The following is a 23,013-nucleotide window of genomic DNA, read 5'->3' as shown; positions in this document are numbered from 1 at the left end:
AGCTGGTTTAATGTCTCATGTTTGACCTCATACACAACTGAACAACACAGGTCCTGTGCATGAGATGTGGTCAAACCGAGTGTTTATGCTTCTTCTTAAGCATGGAGGATGGCCAGAGAATGGTTGGATGTTCGAAACTGGGTGGAGTCGTCATTACTGAGCACTGTTGCAGCTTCACTGTGGTCTGGCAGACTTACAGCAATGCACTGTTTGTGAACAGGCTCATAAGGGAGCCTGTGGCCTGATGGCTACTTCAGAATGACAACATCAAGAGCAAAAGATTTATCAGATGTATATACAAATGTGCTTTTCCATTACATACTATATTAGCGGCTGCACAGGGTTGGACATCTGTCAAACAAACGAACATGTAAATTGCAGGCACAGTCGACAGGCAACATGCATCAAATGTGGCATATTACTTTTTGCAGATAGACTAACACAAGCCCCTGAAAGCTTTTTTTAAAGTTTTGAACAAGGTGGATGAGATGACACTAATGCACAGATAAAAGGCATTCTGGAGAGTCTGGAGTGCATTACGGGCCATGCCAAAAATGGTTGACTAAACAAGACAACCAAGCAATGCCAACAGACTGCACAGTCTTATGAATGACAGGGAAGTAATGTATGGGATTGGCTGGGGAGAGGGGGGGCCACAATGCACAGGCAGGGGTTGTGGTCTGCCGTAGAGGAGGTTAGGGAAGTAGGAGGGCCCCTGACCTGCATGCTGGGGCCTAGAAGGCCGTTGTGCTGATGGTGCTGCAGGTGAGCGAACGCATCGCTGGGGCTGTGCACACCAGCCATCTTGGCCTGGTGCCTCCGAAGCTGAATGAGGAGCAGAGTCAGCTCCTCGGGCTGTTGCCAAGCCCGTGTTTAGGGGCCGGTGGCCAGTGAAGGCGCAGAGGAATAAGAGAAAATACTTGAGAACCATCTGGGCATTGTATTGTAGCTGAGAGAGCTGAGTGGTTGAAAACCAGTATACTTCTGCTTCATCAGAAGTCCTAATAACTTAAAATGTAAAAGCTAGAGCTGCGCTATGGAGACTGGGAGGGTGAGCTTCTGTGGTATCGGGGATTGTCTGAAGATACTGATAAAGATTGAAACAAATATCATACGGCATAATGTAAGTCAGCTAAATCAGTTCTAGATTCTACATCTTGAATGAGCCTTAAAAATAAAATGTTGGACTTATTCATGTTCATACCTGGATTGGCTGTCCTAGACTACTGGAAAACTGTGTTGCTACAATATGACAAGTATCTTTAACAATGAAACCAAGTATTGTAGTGAATTTAGTAAAGATCATACCGTTTTGCCATGCAAGCTGGGCGCACTGACAGTGTGTGTGATGTAGCCCATGGCTGGCATGGACCGTCTCTCTATTTGGGAAGTCTGCAGAGAAACAAAAATCAAACCAACTCAACTTGTTATTACAGATCTTATAGAGTAAAATCAAACAGAATGTCTAATTCACTAAGTAGTCTTCAATAGACTGTTGAAAGTGGGAGATATATATCACTCTATCACACTGAATCAAAGTTAAACCATTGCCTCCAAGTCTGCAAACAATTTTGACTACACAGCAAATTTATTTTTTCATCTATCCTTTTCTCCCTTTCATCACTCCTACTCTTATTCGAAACAAGGTGTGCCCTGAGTTTTAGACGCTACAGGGCTTAGAAAATTTGACGTTTTTGCTTAACACACAGAATTAGCGAAAACCAGGCCCACTACAGAACCTTGAAAGGACACAAACAACAAGAGATTTAATTAACTACACATAAATTATACCAAACCTGCTTTCTTAAAATAACATTTGTTTGCTACCAGCAAGAGAAGCACTGTAAGCCATTCCCTTTGAGATTCCCATGCCACTATTTTTTGCTGTATAATAGGTTTTTTATTTAAATGCGAGATCAGAAGAAAGAGACCGCTGCTGATGTTTGAGATACAGTAGAGATGTTTATAGGGTGCTGAGGAGCCCTGGGCAAAGTGGATTAGCTGCTAATAAAACATACTTCTTAATGATATTCCACAGTGGTATACAGATTGCTATTACTTAAACGCACTCCAGCCAGAGAGCACCATCAGCCTCAAAGATGCTGGGTGCACCGAAACGAAGTTCATTGCACGCTAAATTTAGTTACGATAAACATGGCTCCCTTGGATCGTCTTGCATAGTCACTGTGGCTCCTTTTGTTAAAAATGTATCTTCTTCTAAAGGACTTTCCATAATTGTGCGTCATTCTATATTATGGTATAATTAGTGTCTTGACACTCGGGTGAATGATGGAGGAAACAGAGCATCTGTAACACTTTGTTTACTTGTGCAAGGCCAACGGGTTGGTCGTGAGGCTTGTGTGTGTTGGCAAATGTGGTGTTGGTTTGGAGGGAGATCTTTTCACATGTGGAGGGTGTGGTGGGCAGACAGCGCAGGGTGTGGATGACAGCACGGCCCCTCGCTCCGTCTCCTGCGGTGGTGGCGGTGCTGTCTGAGTGCTATGACGGTTCGTGGGGCTGCGGAGTACCAGGCTTTCACTAGCACATGCTCACACCACCTGTGGAGCGAGCATGGGTGTGGACTGTGTGAATCTGCAAATGATTCACATGAGCATCAAAGTGTGTGCGCTACTAAGCGGGAGCCTTCTCATGCTCATCGTGCTAATCTTCCCATGGTGTCCTCATGAGCTCACAACATCCAATAGATACCTCACATCCACTGTCCCAAACTATCGTGAGAATGAGATCTTTCTCATTACATGTGAAACGTCAAATTTTACTTCCCATGCCAATGACAGGCTACTGACATTTACTTTGTTGCAGTGTTACAATGTTAAAGCACCAATGATTGAGCATCAGCACCCAAATTCATAGGGTTGGACCTCCATCCATCCTTTATCTGTATACTGTGTGGGGCTGAGTGGAACTGAGCTTATTACAGCACATGTTGGGAAAAAGCAAACCAGCCAGTCTATGCAGGTGGGATCTGGTGGGAATTATGTGTTTTATTGTAATTCACTCCAACCAGTCTTACGATGAGCATGATGGGGGAGTATTATACCATAACAACCCTACTGGTGCCTCTTGCCTTTCACCAGCCAGTTTTAGGGCATCCAAGACAAACTGAAAAGATGTGTTAGGTGGGGCTACAATTACAATTATTTTCATTAATAATTAATCTGTCCAGTATTTTCTCAATTCTCAATTAATCATTTGGGTTTCATGAATGTGAGAAGTTTGTGAAAAATCACTATTTCCCAGGTCCAAAGCTAAAAGATGTTCCGTTTATAGTGATATAAAACAAAGAAATCAAATTGGAGAATCTGGAACCAGAAAATGATTGTTTTTTCTCCTTGACAAACAACTTAAATGATCAATCAACTGCCAAAATACTGCAGTTGCTGATTAATTTTCTATTGATTGGCGTATCAATTAATCAACTAATCATTTCAGCTCTAATGTTAACCATGACAGTCCACCAAAATCGAAAGCGTGCAGAATTTCAGGGTTAATCATGTCCACCACCGCTGTCTTGGCCAACGGCCGGTTATCTGAGTAAAAACATTTTGATCTCCAGAGAGTAGCTTTGTGTTGCACATATATTACTGAGCAACTGGGACTGAGTAAACCACACTGACCATATTCATCACAGTGAACCAATAAGTCAGCCAGTGCACTGGTATCATGTTTTTTTTGGTGTTTTCATACTTTTTGGATAACAGTGCTCTATGGCATGTGTTCTATGTCATGTAGGCATAAGCTGTACCAGCCTGTGGATACATAGACAATACTTGTTATTAAATTCATGGTATGGCAATGGCTCAGGATCATGTTTTTATGTTTAAACTGTTGTCTAAATTGTCTGGAAAAGATTTCTGAGAGGCCAGTTTAGTCTAGATTTTGCATAGAATACTAAAAATGTCAGAAATGCCTCTTCTCCCTGAGTAGGTGTCTCACCTGGGAAAGCTGGGCACAAATATGGCCGGGGGAGCTGGACCTTGTGCTGTCCCCGGCTGCCATTTCATCCAGGGGCCTGACTGTGCGTCTGTCTGAGGGAGTGTGTGGCCTGCGCGGAGACAGGGGTTTGAAGGAGGAGGGGACTGACGGTGGGACTTCACACGGGGACGGAGGGACGGAGATGGAACGTGGCATCTCCACGGTGACTCTAAAAGATGAAGAGTCTGTGAAGTTAGGGCCAGTGTAGATAGGAGCAGTGGGGCTGCCGTGACGGAACTGCTGCCGCTGCTGCCACTCGTACAGCTGCCACACCATTCCCTCCTTGGTGGCCATACGCTCATCGGTGGACATGCGGAAGTGGCTGAGACGGTCATGGGCATACTTGTAATCACTGGGCAGGTTGCATGTTGCTGGAGGAGAGCTGCTGCCAGATGGGAGATGGGGAGACTTTGGCAATGACTGATAGGTGATATCCGCTGTGCTGGCTTTGGGCTTTAAAGGAGGAGTCCGCCGAGGGAGGTTGTACTCGGCAGAGGGAGCACTGAGACAGAAAAAAACCAGAGAAGTATTATATGACAGATAACACGAAATACTTAAGAATAAAATTAACAAACATCAAGCAATCCACATATTTGCCACTAGAGGGAGGCATTTACTCAAGGTTTTCTTCATGCCGCTATTATGGAAGAATGTTGATTCAAGCTGTGTGAAGTCAAACTGACCTCTTCGGTGGGTCCCCTTTTTGAACTTTGACCCAATGCTCCACCTGAGCCAGTGTATTCTTCCTCTGCACATGCTTGTCAGTGTCTGTCCGCGAAACAAAGCCTCTCTGATAGACAAGGTTTCCATTCTGTTCCGGTGGCAGAGCCACTTGGATTACAGTTTGCTGTCCGTTCTTGTGGGCGGCACCACTGACAGAGTCTGGAGAGAGTCGCTCCGCTCTGTCTTCTGTGGCTGACTGGCTGGGCCTCCCTTGGATCTCTAATCCATACCTCACCTCATCTCCATGAGCCACTTGGACACCATTATCCGGAGGTTCCTCTCTGTCTGTCCGGCGAAGGCTTTCTGACTGAGATGAGCTCTGGTTGATGTGGACGTGATTAGTCTGTGGGACTGCCTGCTGGACAGCTTTCTTTGGCTTCTCCACTTCTCTGTGAGGATATGAGACGGGATGATTACGTATCTCAACAAAGGTTAATTCTGTCTGTATTGAAATAAATTGCTTTCTACAGCCTTGTAATTACAGTGGATATACACTGAAGTGTTAAAGAGTACATGATTTTTCAACTTTTACAAATGGCAACTGTTATCTAACCATCATCTAATTCCCCCTCTTCACTGTATATTATGATGAAGTGCAGCACTATTCTTGAAACAATGGTAGAAGGGTTACACAGCAGTTAGCAGTGAATAAAAAGCGCAATGAACACTCCAATTAACCTTTCGTGACCCTAAAGTTAATTTCCCAATCCATTTGCAGAGACACTTGTACATATGGTCGGATTAATTGAGTGTCTGAGTTTCTCTCAGAGAAGATCAGAGACCATAGGGAGTTATCCACTGACTTTCCATATGCAATTTCTTATATTTTTAGAGAGGAAAAGAGTAGAGCCCTTACTGGAGAATGCATGCACGGCGAACCCCCAAAGAACAAAATGGTTAGCGTGATACGATACTCTTCTTACTGCGTTCAAAGGATAAGACTTGCAATTCATTAGGTTTCACGTAAAAATTCACGCCTCCTTTTCCCATTTAAGGGAATGAGACATACATAATGATTTTAAAATGTCTAATTTACAGTCTGCAATTGATATTTTTACAAACTACATACACTTAAAGGGTGCTAATGTTTCTGGAAATATGGAAAACATGAAGGTCACAGTAATAAAAGGTATATTTTAGGTGACTAGGGTACATGTTCTCATTGTAGTTAAGTGATAACCTCACACAGAAGTCAACGAAGGTGATTTCAAGGGACCAGACTACTGTCATGTTGACTGAGTGCTATTTCAGGAGTACTTAGATTGGCCTCTAGATGGTATTATTGTTCAGACCATTCAAACCTGCAGCACATCCAGCTAACCTTAAGTATCTAAATGTGGTTTGTAATGCATTTACCTCAGATACAGCAGTCACAGACTGTATTTAAGACTATTTCTGCCATTGATTGAAACGTGCATACACATCTGCTGTGTACATGATCACTGCTGCAGAAACACACTGTACAGTACAGCATTTGTTATGTGTGGCTTGTGAACAGCTGGCAATTGGGCTGCAATAACCCTCATCTATATGAGACGCAGTACAGATGCAGTGTAAGCAAACACGCGCACATACAAAAACACGCCCGAAAACTGCAGACATCTTTGTGCCCCAGAACAGACGGACAGGGTTGAACCGACCGTAGAGGATGGCTGATGCTGTTAAAATAATGGCCGTGTAGGAAAGAAAAAGGAGCAAATTTCTGTTGTGAAACTGATATTAAAGCAGTTAAACACTGTAGTTGATGCAGCATAACCTCAACACATGAATGACTACCAAATCTGATGATTAAAAAGTACTTTTTGGTTGAGAAATATGACACCCATGTTCGCTTTATGATATGATATCAAGACATATGCAGTTCACAGAGACTGCTGTGCTTTATGGAAGGCGAGATGTTGGTACTAGTAGAAGCCCAACCAATGGGACGAAAGCATTTTACTCTGTGGAGCAAGACCAACCTCTTTATAGTGTGACTCTGCTGCATCAGCGCAGCCTGGTTCATGGCCCGGATCCAGCCATTCATGTCCTCCTGTGTGTCCGCACTGAAGAAATATGTCCGCATCCCGCAGTGTTCTGCCTGTGAGCCAATCACAGAGTTCTTATTGTAAATGTAGGAGCGCATTCCTGTATGGCTCGCCTATCAAAGAGAGAGAGATTGAGAAGGGAGAGAGAGTCGACAGATATGAGAACTTCTACTGAAGACAGGAAAATTCTGTCAGTGAAGCTGATGAGTGGAAAACTTTGCTTTCTTCTTTACTGAGACTACAGCTTTCAGTGAGGACAAAGTTCGCAGCAGCACTTTACTGGAAAAAAAACAACTGAAAAGGGAGAGAGCAAAGTGCTGCAGCAGAAACAATGCAGCAGAAATAATGTAAACATCGAGCTGTTTCTGCCCACAAAAAAAGCACAACACAGGTTATATTATTCAACTGCTTTTAACAAAAGATAAAAGAAAATGACATATAATCTTTTTAGCACACAGAAATTAGACAGCAACTGCAGCAAACAACCATACAAGGGCAAAAGGCTATCAAGGGTATCGGTCACTGCACAAACATTACCACACATCATAAATATTAGCTTGTCTTTTGTCATGTGGTGATGTAAATCAATTCTAATACCTAATTCAGTTAACCAGCTATACCACAGTAAAGGAGCATTCAGTACATTTTTGCACAGTTTCATAGCTACTGAGTATTTTATGTCCCATTGTTTTCGCCCCAATATCGTTTTTTCTCTTCCTTCACAATCATATAGATGATCTTCTTATTTTAAATATGCAAAATATGTTGTACTGTTCTACTCAATATACAGTGAAGGAGTACGAGACATGTTTTAAGACATGTTTTAGTGTGAGATGCTACTTATTTCACGTTTCATGAAACTTCATTCTAACAAAATTCCTGAATAGTTGCTGACACAAAAGTTTACATTAAAACTTGGAAACTGTGTCATCTTCACTGAGTCCAGTGCGACAACATGCTTAATAAACAGAATCAAAATGTGGCAGAAAAAGGGCCCCGTCAGTAAAAATGAAGATACAGTCATATGTATCTTCATACATACAACTCCACCTATAATAAAATACTGTTTAAACATGTATAAGTTGTGCAAGGTTGACTTCATTGTAGTGGGAGCTCTGCCCTTCCATTAGTCTGTTAATAAAATAAAAATACAACAAAAAATCAAACAAAACGGTCACAGCAGGTCATAACAGATAGCAAAGTGAATAGATTCTTTAATCTTTAGGCAATAATGTGAGAGGCCAACAAGCAAACACTGCAAAGCAAACCCAACGAGGGACCTGCTTCAAAACACATGTAGAGAAACAGGTTAACAGTTTGTATTGTGGTTTCTACTGTAAAACAATATAAAATTCATGTATGTGCAGAATGGGGCAAATTGCTGATGGCAACAAACCAAAGAAAAGCAATGACATCAGAGAAGAGTGTGGGGAAAATGGCTGAAACCCTGTCGCCCCACCACTCCCATGATGATGAGAATGTGATAAGTGATCAGTTTGACAAGACAAGTACCAGAGCCACTGCGCATGTAAAGTAACCATGGCAATGTGAGTGTCATGCTCTACCCATTGATTTATACAAATTAGCAAGTTGCTAACTTTCTAAACATGCAGACATTCCACGTTTTCTCTTTCTCACTTTGTGCTCCGTTAGATTTGAAATGAAACATGACTTGGAAGTTAAAGTGCTGACTCTCGCTTTGACTTGTGTACTCCCATATTAGGTGAGCAGAGTGGGTACTGTATCCTTGTCGTCCTCCGCTTGTACTGTCCAAGAATTGGGGGACTATAAAAAGAGTTGAGTCCTGCGCTGAATGTGCAATTTTCTCTGTTTCATTTCTAATCCAATTTGCTGCAGCACAGTGCCAAAACAATAACAAATTTGTCACTGTCCAAATACTGTACATGTAAAAAACAAAATTTAGGGTTCTTTTTTATTTTGTTTTGTTTTCCAACATTCACAGCAAAAATTCTTAACTAAGACTAGCAGCCATATGTGCTCTGGCATTGTCCGTAGATGACTGTAGTCATGTCTGTACGTGATGAGACTGAAATGCACATTTAGAAATGTGCATTCAACAAATACTAGCATGATATGAACCAAAAATAAGCTGAGGATGGAGCTCCACTGATGAGGCTAAAGTGAAATCAAATACCTAGTCATGCAAGACAGGAAGCCTGTGTGATTCAGGCCGGCGCCCGCAGAGAGCAGTACTCACTCCGCCCGCGCACACACACCGGGTCACAATGGGAGGCAATTGACCAACAGGGAATGAGAGAAACACAGTGAGATGTGCAAAAATAAGAGAACAGAAAACAACAGGAAGTCACAGCAGATCAGCGCTGACTCAAAAAGAGAGAACAGAAATGGCTCCAGCTGTGCTCTCATCGACGTCATCATAGAAGCTAGACTGAGCAACAGTGACAACATCGAAAGTGTTTTGATTCTTTCCAATCACACAACATCATCATGGCATCACAGTACAGCCTGCAGTTCCTCAAGGAAGGTAAAAAAATAAATAAAGTATAAATATTTCAGAGAAGTTCTGCACCGACTTACATATGTTTCTTATATTTTCTCCATTCAACTGCTAATTAAAGTGATTTTGAGAATAATTTTAGTCACCACCTGTAGTCCATTATTTCAAGTCATTGTATCAGGCCAATACAAATTGTAGTCTGTACATGTCAGTAGCTCTAGCAGTCTGAAACATCCCATTGTTGAACAGCAACAGACACCTACTGAGCTGTTGTCATGCTTACTTAACAGTAAATGAAATTTTCCAGCACCTCAGATACACGTAAAGCAATCTCCTGCTCTTTAATGCATGATGGCTCAGAGAGAGCTGAGGGGAATACAGATCTCTTAAATACAGGGCGGTACAGCAGAGCAGGGCTCATTTCACCTTACATCTACTCCCCAGCAAGTGGTGGGAGGAGATGGTGAATAGGCTGAATGTATAATTAATATTCCCGGCAGCACAATTATCATACAAATTCCATTGTATGTAATATGATCTTTAAAAAGATTCGTAGCACACAAGCACACACATTCATACTTACACAGACATGCACACGGAATTCAAGAACAAAAGCCAAAGTACAAAGGAGCTGAAAGGATTGCAACAGAATGCCCTGAAGCTGCAGTGGTGCATCAAACATTCAGGCACTATTGGTCTTTGCAACAAGCTCTGTGTTTCCACAAAGGGAGGAGCAGGATAATGTTAACACACTCTTGCTGTAACCTAAAGATATAAATCCCGTTGTTATCCTCTGGCAGAATTCACAGAAGGAAAAGAGAAAAAGTTTAGTCGCACACTTTCAGATAAAAATTACATTATTACCAAATGCTGGCCAGCTCTATTAGGTACGGTACAACAAGCGAGTTGTGTGCCAGTCAGATTACAGTGAAAGCACAAAGCTCTTGCACTGTGCACATTATAATGAAAGCTGTGCTGCTGCAGCCTCTCAGCGCACTGGTAGGGCTACCGAAACACAGCGGAAAATATCCTTCTGCTCACTTTATTTTTTACTCGCTGCTCACAACAGATGAATAAAATCAGACCAAGCACAAGTCTACTTTATTTAAAACGTATGCTAATATAAACTGACCATCTATTCTTTAGAAAGTGGGACCAGAATACATAAAATGTTGTACTGCAGCCATCCACTATAACACACACCACTGGGTTTAAGTAATCAACCAGAAGGTCAGAGGTTCCATCGGACTTTAGAGAGAAGTCATCATGAAATTTGATAAGTGACTTGCATGCAGTATCTTCCTTAAACTAAAATTTGAACATATGTTGAAATTTTCCAAGCTGCAGTGCAAAACAGTGAATATTCACCCACCTTACTTTGAGAATTTGTTTTATAACAGTTTTTGTTGATTTAACAAAATAAGCCAAATGTCTCTTACTTTCAAAATAATCTATGAAAAGAAATTTTATCATTTAAATGAGGAAACATCTGATCCAACTACAAGTAAACAAAACTATGACCTGAACTTTTGATACTTGATAGTTTTGATGCTGTGCGCCACAGTCACATTTTGGTTGGTAATCAAGTGCTTAAGTTCAATACCCAGCCCCAATAGTAAATCATAGGCTGAAAAAGAAAACATAAAAGAGAAATGAAAATGCAATCTGGGTGCCCAACCATCCGTCCTGTGTATAGAGACCACAGTGGGGGAAACTAGTATGATGTAACAATGAATATTCTGAGAAAAAAACAAGTTGTGAACACTGATGTTGCTGGCTGCACATGCACACGACAACTTATTTAATAGATCTGATTCAATGCCACTGTCGAGTGTTACCTTGAAGGCGTATTTGCGGTTTATGTGGTCATCGGGCTCAACTGGTGCAATGACATAACTGGGCAGAGGGATGCTACCCAGCACCGTCTCCTCTCGGCTGTCTGTGAAGCAAGCACACGCAACACGCTGAGTATTGTTACAGGCGTCCAAAACAACAAACTCTAATTCTGCCAAGATCTTTCAGGATGTTTACGAGTGACTGCAGACTTATGAGCAGCAGGAAAATTAGTGAGGCATAATTCATGGGTGAGTCTTGTCTGGATGAGGCCATGTGGCAGCATGTGGCACAAGGTGGCATGTGGCTCATCTATTATTCAGTGTGATTAATAGAGGAGAGGAGGTAGATGCTCTGGCAACACAAGCATAGATTACATCCCACAATAAAACACTTAATAAGGAAGGAGAAGTGGGAGGAAGAGAAAGCTGGGGAGAGTTAGAGTTAGCAAGATATGTACTACATCCAATTCTAGACTGTCATTAATCGGGAAATGTATCCTCCTTCGGGAGTCTGATTACACAATCAAGACCATTTGAACTTTTGTCTGTTCAACCCTGGCCTAGTGCACTTTTCATAGACTCACCTTTGTAGTAAAACAAGCAGTAGTCTGACAAAACAAACCACTTCCGTTTCCACAGTCGCATTCCAGAGCTGTCCTGGAGGTGAAGGGGGAGACGCAATGCACAGTGGATTTAGAAATCATCCTCCTCCAGGAACACATTTTAATTCACACTGTAATTAAAAAGTCTACTTTGGGAATACAGTGGTTGTTAGCGGAAAGCAGGGCGTGGGCTTTGTGCATATCATTAGAGCAATAATTTAATTCCATGTGAGTCATTTTTTTTTCTTGCTACATTTGGCAGGTTGCAGCCTCTACATTTAACTCACGACTGTATGTCTCTGGCTTTTGAAAGGCTTTTGATAGGGCAGTCTAAGGATTCATTTTGTGAATGTTACGGTTCTAGGGACATCGGGTTCAGCACATAATGATAGATTATAGTTCAAATGAATTAGAAAGACACAGACTATACACACCGTGGGTTAACTCTTAAACTCACAATGGGAGCAGAGGAACCCCAGCTCACCTGTTTATACAGCCAGCCTCTCACCACCACTGGGATGTTGAGGTTTCTTTTAATAGCATGATCCCTCTTGCCAAAACTGTGCACTTTCCCCGTTCCTCTGGAGCCCTGCAGAAAGCAAAAAAACAAACAAACAAAAGAGTTGATTTTGCAGTGGTTTTGCTGGAGATCTGTAAGCTGATTTACCTGAGGTGGCATACAGTGAGTAATAGAGGGTAGTACTGTGTCTACTGGGAGGAGTGTAGATACATTGCAGGGGTATTCCCAATAATATCAAAGAAAGCAGCATTGTGATTTTTTGGGGGGGACTCAGAAAGAAATGAGTAAAACGGCCGTCTTTCCTGGAACGTCCTTCTTTTCACACCCATGAAGAAAAGAGGAAATACCAACTGGCTATTCCTGTGGATGCCTGCATCCATTTATAATCGGCATATTTTTAGACAAGGTCATTTCAGACTATATAGTCTCTGTAAAAATTAAATTGAAATACCTGGGGCTGTTGGGTTGACAGCTGGCTAAAAGAGGATACAAATGTTGAGGTCATACACAGTCATAGAGTCATAGAGTGTTTTCACATTATCTGTTGATCCGTCGATTATTTTCTCAATCATTTGATCAATCATTGAATAGTCGATTGAATCACTGGTCTATAAAATGTCAGAAATTTGTCAAAAAGCTTAAGTTAAAAAGATCAAAGGTAATGTCTTCAATATTACTTTTTTTGTGAGACCAACAGTTCACAACCCAAAGATATTTAGTGTCCTGTTACATTAGACATTTGTAGGACTGGAAAATGTTTTACATTTATGCTGATAAATGATGTAAACAATTATTCAATCAACAGAAAAGTTGCTCATCGATTTCATGTAGATCATAGACTAATGTACGCATTGAAATCTGTTCCAGTAATGAGGTGTATTGTGCTGGTAAACAGTCAACTAGTTGACTAGTATGTAAAAATAAAGTGGAACTTTGTGAGAAGTTCAACTGTCTTTCTGGCGTAGCATTAGCGATTTTAGATTTCTCTGTGAATGTATTACTGTTCTCTGTGGTGTGACAAAATATGTTTGCTGCAAAAATTTCCATGATCGCTGTGGAACAGTCTATCACAAAGATGCAGAGTGCAAACCACACCCCTGTCCAGACCCACAGGATGTGTGTTTAAGTTTTTTTGTGCTTGAAAAATCACTAAATTATTGCTCTCCGAGGCCATTAATCAGAATGAGATAATGTCTTCTCGAGTTGATTAAACCAATTCATCAACATGAGCATTAACAGCCATCAAGAGAGCTCCCAAAGCCTACCCTACCCTACCCTAAAAATAAATATTTGGTTAATTATGATAAATGTCAAATAAGAAAATTTTGATTTAGATTTTTTTTTTAGGATTCATTTTCTCTTTAAACATCATTGCATTTTTAAAGTTTAGTTTCCACCACAAAACTAACACAAGTAACATAAACAGCTGACCTCTCAGAGAGACACCGATGCTCACCTTTGACCCTGAGGTGACGTCCACTGCTGCTACTGTCACAGTCTTGGACGACTCTGTGACCATGCTGGGGGATCTCTGATTGGCCGCTGACTTGGACATACGGGATTCTATCCTACAGTTGAGAAGGCAGCGTAGAAGAAGATCAGTAATGCAGACAGCATGGGAGGCATTGGATCGTCATATTCCTTCTCTCCTCTTGCAAACTAAAGACCGACGGGGAAACAGAGCGCAGCCCTGTGCTGAGCTTTCAGATATAAAGGATATGACTATTTCCTGACACCGCCACGCGACCTGTCACACAGCCAATGGCTTTGCAGTGGATGTGTTAATAGTGGAAGCTTTGTGTTCCAAACACACACACCCTGGGGCGCACATCTTCTACACACACCCACATAACAAGCCAAAACAAACAAAAGCAAATGCTAACCATAACCAAAAGAGAACCGCAGCCTTGTGTTAAAGCTGTATATACAGATGACACACACACGCATACACACTATCTTTATATATACATTTATATTTATGTTAAGATAGTAATGCTAGTAACATCAGTTAAATAGTAGTAACAATGTCACGGTAGTGGTCGTGTTTCCCAATCTTGGGATTCAAAGTCAGCGTCAGCGTTGCCGTAATTATCAGAAAATCTCACTGTAAACTGTCACAGTGTTTGTGAAACTCTGACAGAGAGCAGCAAAGTACACCCCTCCTGTCTAACTATCATACTCAGAAGTAATGTCTCACTCTCCTGTGTGGCCTACTGTCGTCACTTTTGAATACTGTCTGCTGTTTTTTTTTTGTTGTAAACTCTTGATATAAACTCTGCATCAAAGGCAGTGGAGAGAGGGGATAAGAAATCATGTCAGAGTGTGCAACATTGTACCATTTATTTGCTGCCTCACCAAACTGCTAAAGGTTAATGGAATGAGGTAGTAAACAGCTCCAACCTTCAGCTCAGAATTACACAGAGAAAGGTTAGGATGAGTCGGACAAATGGGGCTATATCAGCGGACATTGAGGTGATTACTGCCATATATCGTTTAATACCAATGACGATTTTTTTTTGGTCATTGCGCTAGTACAATGACACAAAAGTAGCAGCAACTCATGAAAAGAGACATATATAAATAAAATCAATACGCTGGAAATTCATATTTTCACACCTTACACTTGACTAAAGGTTCATAATGCTAATGCTACATAATGTATGTTGGAGCCAGATTTTTTTCTCACCTGGTTTTCACTCTATTTCAAGGACTTTTTTCCATTCTGCTGCAGCCTTTGATTTGTCTTACATGCTCAAAATGAGCTGCATCACTGATAACAGGAAAACTGGAGATAGCAAGGATCAATTTGATTTAAGGTCCCAGAATCATTTCTTAGCAATTTAAGTCTGTGCTGATTAAGTAATAACATGTGGCTCCAGCAAATTTTTCAACCTCAAATCCCACAGACCTCCTGTTGCTGAGGCTGTGCAGACCACTGGATTAAAAGTCAAATGAAATGATTTCTCCATGCCCCTGGAGAAATCTTGAGGTGATGAAATATCTGTTTGAGGATGCCATATCAAACATTTTTTCACAATTCTGTCATCGCATTTTTGGTGACCACGTATTCACTGTAACCTCATCTTTCTGATGCTCCGCTTCTTTTCTTAGCCTAAAATGATCTGCCCACTTTTCTCCAACCTGATATTATACGTATTAAATGGCACTATTCTAATAAACGCGGCTATTTCTGGAATGCTGGAACCAGCAGGCCGAGCACCTACGGTCAAACCATGTTACATCACTTCCAGTGTTTAATTGAATGGTGATTTTTTTTCTCATATTCCCTTTCATGGACCTAGAAAATGATGTTTATCTCTTCTTAGAAAGGTATATTAGGCAGGTACTTGACAGAACCTCTTCCAGAGTGCAGGAATGAGCTTACAATAGGAAAAAATGTGTTACAACACAGCCACCAGCCCCCTGCACTGTTCCACAAAGGGGTTAAAAGGAGCTCTAACCCTGTTGTTTTTTCCTGCTTTGTGTGCCGCGCTACACTGAAGCTAAGGAAAGGGAGATAAGCTAGAGATGTGTGTGAGAGACTAAAGCAAAAAAAAAAAAAAAAAGGCTGGTAGAACAACAAGAGAGAGACCACAGTGGAACAAAACGTGCAGTGTCTGCACTCACAGCCTGGACTGTAGCCAGCCTTTTTACAGGATGTTTCTGTCTTATCAAGGGGACTCTGCTGCTTTATGTGAAGCTTTCATACTGTTTACCACCACTGTCATTGAAACAGTTCCCCGGGAGATTTGTTGTGGCATGTGGTGGAGTGGAGCGATATTTCACATCACGAAGTGTAGAACGGGAGGGGGCTCCGTTTCTCCCTGCTTCTCTTGCTATGGTGGAAATGAGGGTATATTTGACGTTTCCTAATCCTTTCAGGCAGTGGGTGAGCATGAGGGGAGTTGACGAATTGATCATAGTGTGATAATCCATAACAAAGTCAAAGCCTTCAGGCCAGCAAAGCATAAGCTGATCGACCTCTCCATAGGGAAGGGCCCCCTGAAGCTCTTTTTCCTGCTCTGTCCTCAATCCGATACGGGTCTCCAGGGAACACACCAGGGCTCTCCTTACTTGGAACGGAGTCAGTGATTCGCGGACGACTCCAACTTCCCTTTCAGATATCATTATGTGCAGATTGAAGCCTAAAACATCACCATGACAGTGAACAGAAACATTTTCCAACCACAGTGAGGTCATGCCTGTGTCGCACACGTCCGTTACCAAGACTGCACCCCAGCTGTCACACTCTCCACTGAACTCTACAACAGCATTATGAAAAGAAAGGATGGAAGAGAGCGGCACAGAAATACAGCTACAAAGAAAGTTTGTTTCGAATTATCCTTACGCAGCCGTGTGTGTGTGTGTGTGTGTGTACACTGCAAGGCTGAATAGTTTGGAGCAGATGCCAGAGTTAAAATAGCTAATTCAAACTCACTTCATGTGTATAACCTACAATTTTAGGAAATTGACTGACATGTTCATGTGTCAAGCTGCCTTCGTGACATCTCCTTGTCTAGATAACTTTACACAGACTTAGTTTAAGACTGAGCTGAAGCTACTTAATGGAAGCTGCTTGAGGGATAATGGATAATGTACATCGTGAAATACTGTAGTGTATGCAGCCAGTGTTTACAGCTGGTGTTCAACATGTGTTCACATGTACTGATGTGGCACCAGTTTCTATGAAAAACACTGAAGTCAGTTGTCAATCACTTCATTGTGTCATTCCATTAGACATTTGTGTGAAATCTTGTCATATTTAGCGTATTAATTCTTGGGTTATGGTCAAAAAAGTGTCTTAATAGGTCTCAGTGACCTTTGACCTTTGACCTTTGACCACCAAAATCTAATTAGTTCATCCTTGAGTCAAAGTGGACATTTATGCCATATTTGAAGAATTCCACTCAAGGTGTTTCCCCACAGCGTTCAGAAGGATGGGACATACGTATGTATGGACAGACAGACAGACAGACATAAAATTGTAGATCACATTTACAGTAGCACACATGTAGCCATATTTCCTGGTGTGTCCTGGCCAGCTGTGATTATTTGTTGAAGACATTAGGTGGAGCTGAATCTGTCTCTATCCTGATTTTAGTTGAACTCCGTCAGTCTGTCTCCTTCAGTGTGTTTGCTGAAATCCCAACTATTCTCTTGAGGTAATTGCCGACATGGAGGTGACTTTGGTGGCTTTGGTTTCTGGAGTTAGCAGGTACGTGGGACAGGAAGATATATGGTGGAGTGTAGCCGTGTCGTGACATCCTTGTCATGCTTTCATGAGAGGGGCATAAAGCTGGAGCTATTCTTACCGTAGCTTAAAGAGATAATAGCTGGCATTTCAAAGTAAAAGAATCATTCTACCGCTGTTGTATGCAAGTAAGGCAACTTTAAAGCCCCTTGATAATATACAAATCCATGGCTCAACACAACTTAAGTAGGGATAGTGGAGAGTTTCGGGAAATGAAAGACGGTGGAGAATGCAGATGAATCACAATCAGTCTTGCGTCGCTTTAACAGAACATCTTTTAATTAGAGAGAATGTGGAGGTCACGTTTGTCTCTCAACCTGCCTCTGCCTACAGTGGAATCCGTGCTATGCATGATCATCTTACACCCACCAGCTTAAATACGATCAGACACCTGCTGCCTGATATTATGCTCTAAACCTGCCATACAGCTTTGATGGTTTTGCAGGATGACATTCACACAATGACAGAAAACAATAACAATAAATCCAACCGGCATGCCATGGCCATATATATATATACTGCAGTAAATGAAACAACACAATGTCGTCATTCTAGCACATTTCCTATTCTCAAAATGTTGGTGACATGTTGGTCATTCTTAAAAGGAAAACTCAGTTGGCACATATATTTTTTTGGAAGGGGGGGGCTCTGTCAATATCCGTCATGAGGTTTCCATTTTTATGACTGCAACTAGATTGAGAAAAATAGCCCAGATGGACCAGAAAAAAAATAAAGCCATCATAAGCAGAATGTGGCTGATTAATGAGAGAGTTTCATGACTCCAGATGTGATATTAACATGGTCAAAATCATATGTGAGTGTCAGCTATGCCATTACCATAAATCCCATTACAGCAATAATAGTACTAATGAGTCTCTGGGATCCAAAGTGAGTGCATGCTGGTATTGAATATACTAGTTCCTTAAACAATTGAAACTGTTTTTGCTGTGCTCATTACTGCAGAAGAGACACCTCCCCCCACCTCCCCAGTCCCCTCATGATGTGCATCAGGGAGGGTGACAAGCTATTTTCAAGTCTATTCCTGGACTCCCACTGCATGACCTTGAACTATCTGTGCATTTAAGCATGCCACGTATGCATCATTCCAAGAAAAAAAAAAAAAAAAAAAGACGCGCTCACCTGTCTTGTAGTGTGTATTCTGTGTTTTCAGGTGAAATCTGTCCAGTCACGGGGTGCCGAAACGTTGTAGACCTCAGGTTGTGGCTGCAGGACAGAGGGACGTTGAGAATTGAAACGATGAGAGATAAAATAACACCAAGGGAGAAAACAAAATAACTATCAAGTCTTTAATCCTATTGTGTTGCTATACTTCTGTTTGGCTGCTGGTTGAGATTACAACACAACAAAACAAGTTTGGCTTACAACAAACACCTCAGTCAACTGTAAAAGAATCTGTGGTAGTACTGCAGCCAGGTGAGGAACCACTGCTCATATTCTATTACACAAAGTGTAGAGCTCAGCACTCTCCCTTAGCCAGCTCACCAGGCTTTATTGATTTCAGTTAGATGGGGCCATTCATTGCTGTAACTAGGGCATGAACACATGTTACTGTTGCAGGAAAGAATAAGAAACAGATAAGTGGCTAATGGTGCTGGTGTTGAGGAATGAAATATTATGCAGTGACTCTGTTACTCTGCTTTGTTGTTTATTGTATATTCACGTGCGACTATATTGTTAACAATATAATTTATTATAAACACACACTGTGTCTTGTAGTATCAAGTTCAGTCTACAAATCTGTTGTTAAATACACTATTAAAGAACAACAGCTTTGGTCTGACAGATTGAAACATATTCAGATGAATCTCCTTGTTTCTCATACTGCGCTTGGACAATGTTTCTTATGCGTTATAAAAAAGACTTAATCTACTGATGTATTTATCCAAAGTTCAACCTCATCATGGCAGCTTCAATCATTCATTGTGCTCAGGTGCCCATTTCATTTAGCCTCTCTCACCATCCACAGAAAATCCCACTACTGCTGAGGATCTATGAAGAGCACAGCTATCCAGGATTGGTTAGTTGCCACTGGTGTTATCTCCTCAAACTGTGACACATCCCTTGAGATGCTGCTGGGTTTCTGATGTCTATTCCATCAGCAACTTTTCCAACTGTGCTTTACATGCAAATATAATAATGTGCAGACATTACACAATGTAATGTTATGGAAGAATTTCCAGCATTGACAGCTCCTCTGCTGTTACTAATATCTAACTGCAAAGACCTGTGTGGTCTCTCTACCAAGGTGTAGATAGTAATGAGACAGCTATTTGTCTGAGTTTGAAGAAAACAGATTTAAAGTGCTGAAGTCTTTGTCCCTGTCAGGCTGGCTGGAAAAACTGGCAAGAGTGACCTTGTGATAATGTACTGAACTATAATATAATCCTCTTAACTTTGGCATTAGTATATTTAGTATTTAGTTAGTATTGTATTTTATTCCTGTCACCATCACAGACTATTACAGCAGAAAAAATGACATTCAATGACAAGAGAAGCTTTAAAATAGTGTGCAACGAAACCGTAGAGCACATACTGCTGTGCAGAAACTAAATCCATATGCTGCTTTTTCAAAGCCATACACACGGGTATACAGATAAACAGACAGCTAAGATAAACATGTTTACACTCACTATCCTAATTTAAAGTGCACCAAGGGTGAATACATGTTTATATATCCAGCAGTAAGGGTCTGAATCCTCTGAAAAACAGTTGCAAAACTTCAGTACTTTAAAGGTGCAAAGTGATGCGAACCGAGAGCGATGCCTCACTGCATCACCATGCAGCAAAGAGAGGGGAGAGGAGGGTGGGAAGATTTATGAGTTGACATTTCAGAAAAGTTCAGAGGGTGTATTGAACAGGAGTGATGCTGAGTGACTGTGCACACACAAAAGACATGACATCAAACATAAACAATACACAAAACCTACGCATACACTCGTGTAAAAACAACCCTTGATCACATACACATGCACAAACACATACACACAAACAGGCTTGTTCTGGGTAACAACTCATAATTTGCTGAGCTGCACTGGGCACACACAGCACTGCACCAGCATCCCCTGTTAATTAGGAATCTGCATTCTTTGAGGCTTTTGTTTTAGCCGCATTACTTCTGAACTATTTGTCACGGAATTTGCAGCATCCCCAGTTAGTGTACAAACACTGCAGCACAGTAGGTCTGTTTGTTTGCAGAGAACTAGCTTCCATCAATGTTTGTGACAACATTGTCCCGAAGGGGAAAATGAACTCCTGCTGCAGAAGAGCTGTAGCACACTGCCTTCTAGATTATGTTTAGAGAAGCAGCCAGTTGGAAGGAGTTGCTAGAATTTAATGTCACAAATGTAATTTTGTGTAGTGACTCATAATCACGACTGTAAATCATGGATTGTCACCATATAGTGCATGACTCAAGGTAAAAAGCTAGCTTGCAGTCACCCCTGCCTCTTTTTAAAAAAAATAATTTCGATCACGTCACATTTATTGGGATGCAGTCACTCTTTACAGTCACGGTAGTTCAAATCAATGAATTGCGTTCTTGAGTCAAAAATATCTTAAGGATACGGTGTAAATATAAACACAGAAATAGCAAGCTAGTTCCTAAACCTCTTAGGAATATGCTTATTTCTTAATGAATGAATAAACGGAATTAAACCAACATGCATGTAATTTTTGAAGTTCAGATTGTGTAACTTCAAATTCAAAATAAGTGTTATCAGAATAAAGCCAAGTTACACGCACCATACAGAAGATACTTAGACATTTTTTTCCATAACCTTACTTTACTTCACAAGCACTATAACAGTGCCTAAGTTCTACATTAGACTGAGATCAAAGTTCAGGCAAATCTTCATTCCAAAAACAGGCACTGCCTCACACCACCAGCATGTTGCAGGGCCCCAAGACACTAATCATAAGGTCAAGTAGAGTTTCTGTTTCCATCATGCTGGATAAAGATGAGAAAGTATGACTGGCATCTCTCCTTGAAGAGCCTCAACAGGGCTTCTCTTAATGGAGCAATATTTACATGTACAGTAGAGGTGCTAACGAAAACCTACCATATATGAAATAGAAAACACCAGTTTTGTGGCCAAACTTTATTCTTATGATTAGACTTACTTACAGCAGCAAATTTAGGATTCTCTATAACCTGGCATTTGATGTAAAGTAAGCAAACTTGAATGTGAATAGTGAGCAACCTGAGAAAAGACCGGTGACCTGGTTTGATTTCAGCCAAACCTTCTCCTACTGTGTAGAAACAGCAGCACTGCAGCTCAAATCAGCTCTCTCTCTCTCTCAATGCTTCAACTACTGGAGTCCATGGTTCAGCCCTGGCATGTCATACCGGGGTTTTTTTTTTTTTTTTTTCAGCAAAAACAAGAGACTCAGAGTAATCCCTGTCCAACACGAGGGCTAAGTCTTGGCAGCAGGAGCAGCAGGGGCACAGCTCTGTGCTTCTAACACGTCTCTCTCTCTTTCTCAAACGAAATGGAAACAAACTGAGGCTGCAAACTGCTCTGCAACACCCAGCAAAGACAGGGATCACACCATCCTCTTACAGTCTCAACTCTATCTATTTATATCACTTTCCCATAGAAGAAAAAAAAATCACAGTAAGAAAAACACAACTTCACCCACTGCTAGCAACTGTGTTTGCTGCCCATTCTGCTCTGCTGTATCATATGTTCTGTGGAGACAGTCTCACCTGCTGTATAAAAGTGAATCATCGTGAATCAGCTGCTAGACTTGCGGTGGTGCTGCAGGGTCATGGAAATCCTCCCGATGTTATCAGGGCAGGTGGAAGATGCAGAGAGCGTCTCTCCCAGCAGCTGGCATCCGCAAAGAGCAGAATTAAGTGGAGCCAGCAGGATGAGAGCAGGAGAGGGAGCTCTTTATCTCTGCTTTCTCCTGCTCAGGCTTGCTATCTGCGAGTTTCACCCCACACTTGCTGGGTCGATAGTAGAGATCTAACTCCCTCCCATCAGGGGAATACCTCAGTTGCTTATCAGATCCTCCTCCCTTTCCATTTTCTACATCCCTCTCACTCCCTCTTTCCCAGAACTGAATTTGAACATCATCTCTTTCACAGAAATAGTAAATTATGTAGCTGCTGTTGATGTAGGCATACTGTAGCTCGATCATCAACATATCTAGAGAATGTAGTGAATGTAGTGTATGTGAATGCACAATTTCTGATTTATCGACAATTCCTTGGTGTCGGGGCTTATTACTATGCTGTCAAAATCCCTTCAATACTGAAGCTGTCATATGTGTACATGCATTTTGGTCACTGTGCACCACTGGTACCCTCTGAGAGGCAGCATTGCAGCTAAAGTAATGAAGACTGTAATTTTGCTTTTTCATCATCAGTAAGATAACTTCCTTTGACAGGCCTAGTCATCCACATTCGGAAATACTAATTAGTTTCTCCGTGTGCGTTTTTAAAGTTCATATTAAAAAAGGGTAGGCAGTGGATTCTCTTAAACACACACTCTGCAGCACCCCTGCAGCATTCACATCAGCTTTTGTTAAATATCGCCTCTGCGGTCAGTGGATTGG

General features: G+C 41.4%; 1 protein-coding gene across 7 annotated transcripts in view; it reads right to left on the bottom strand.

The window, feature by feature from the left end:
- plekha7b (pleckstrin homology domain containing, family A member 7b) overlaps positions 1-23,013 on the bottom strand; it is a 66,619-nt gene that overhangs the window by 17,098 nt on the left and 26,508 nt on the right. For 5 of the 7 annotated variants that reach the window (XM_070833345.1, XM_070833354.1, XM_070833362.1 and 2 more), the window contains 10 exons: positions 18,574-18,657; positions 13,639-13,750; positions 12,147-12,251; positions 11,645-11,717; positions 11,064-11,164; positions 6,681-6,859; positions 4,680-5,108; positions 3,958-4,498; positions 1,309-1,392; positions 721-855 (listed from right to left, as the gene is read on the bottom strand). In XM_070833345.1, coding sequence (XP_070689446.1) covers positions 721-855; positions 1,309-1,392; positions 3,958-4,498; positions 4,680-5,108; positions 6,681-6,859; positions 11,064-11,164; positions 11,645-11,717; positions 12,147-12,251; positions 13,639-13,750; positions 18,574-18,657 — 1,843 coding nt within the window. The remainder of the gene's footprint in view (positions 1-720; positions 856-1,308; positions 1,393-3,957; positions 4,499-4,679; positions 5,109-6,680; positions 6,860-11,063; positions 11,165-11,644; positions 11,718-12,146; positions 12,252-13,638; positions 13,751-18,573; positions 18,658-23,013) is intronic. The other 2 variants (XM_070833370.1, XM_070833394.1) reach the window with 1 other exon arrangement.

Source organism: Pempheris klunzingeri, chromosome 1 (genome assembly GCF_042242105.1).
Source record: "Pempheris klunzingeri isolate RE-2024b chromosome 1, fPemKlu1.hap1, whole genome shotgun sequence".
NCBI lineage: Eukaryota > Metazoa > Chordata > Actinopteri > Acropomatiformes > Pempheridae > Pempheris > Pempheris klunzingeri.
This window is presented reverse-complemented; position numbering and strand designations above follow the sequence as displayed.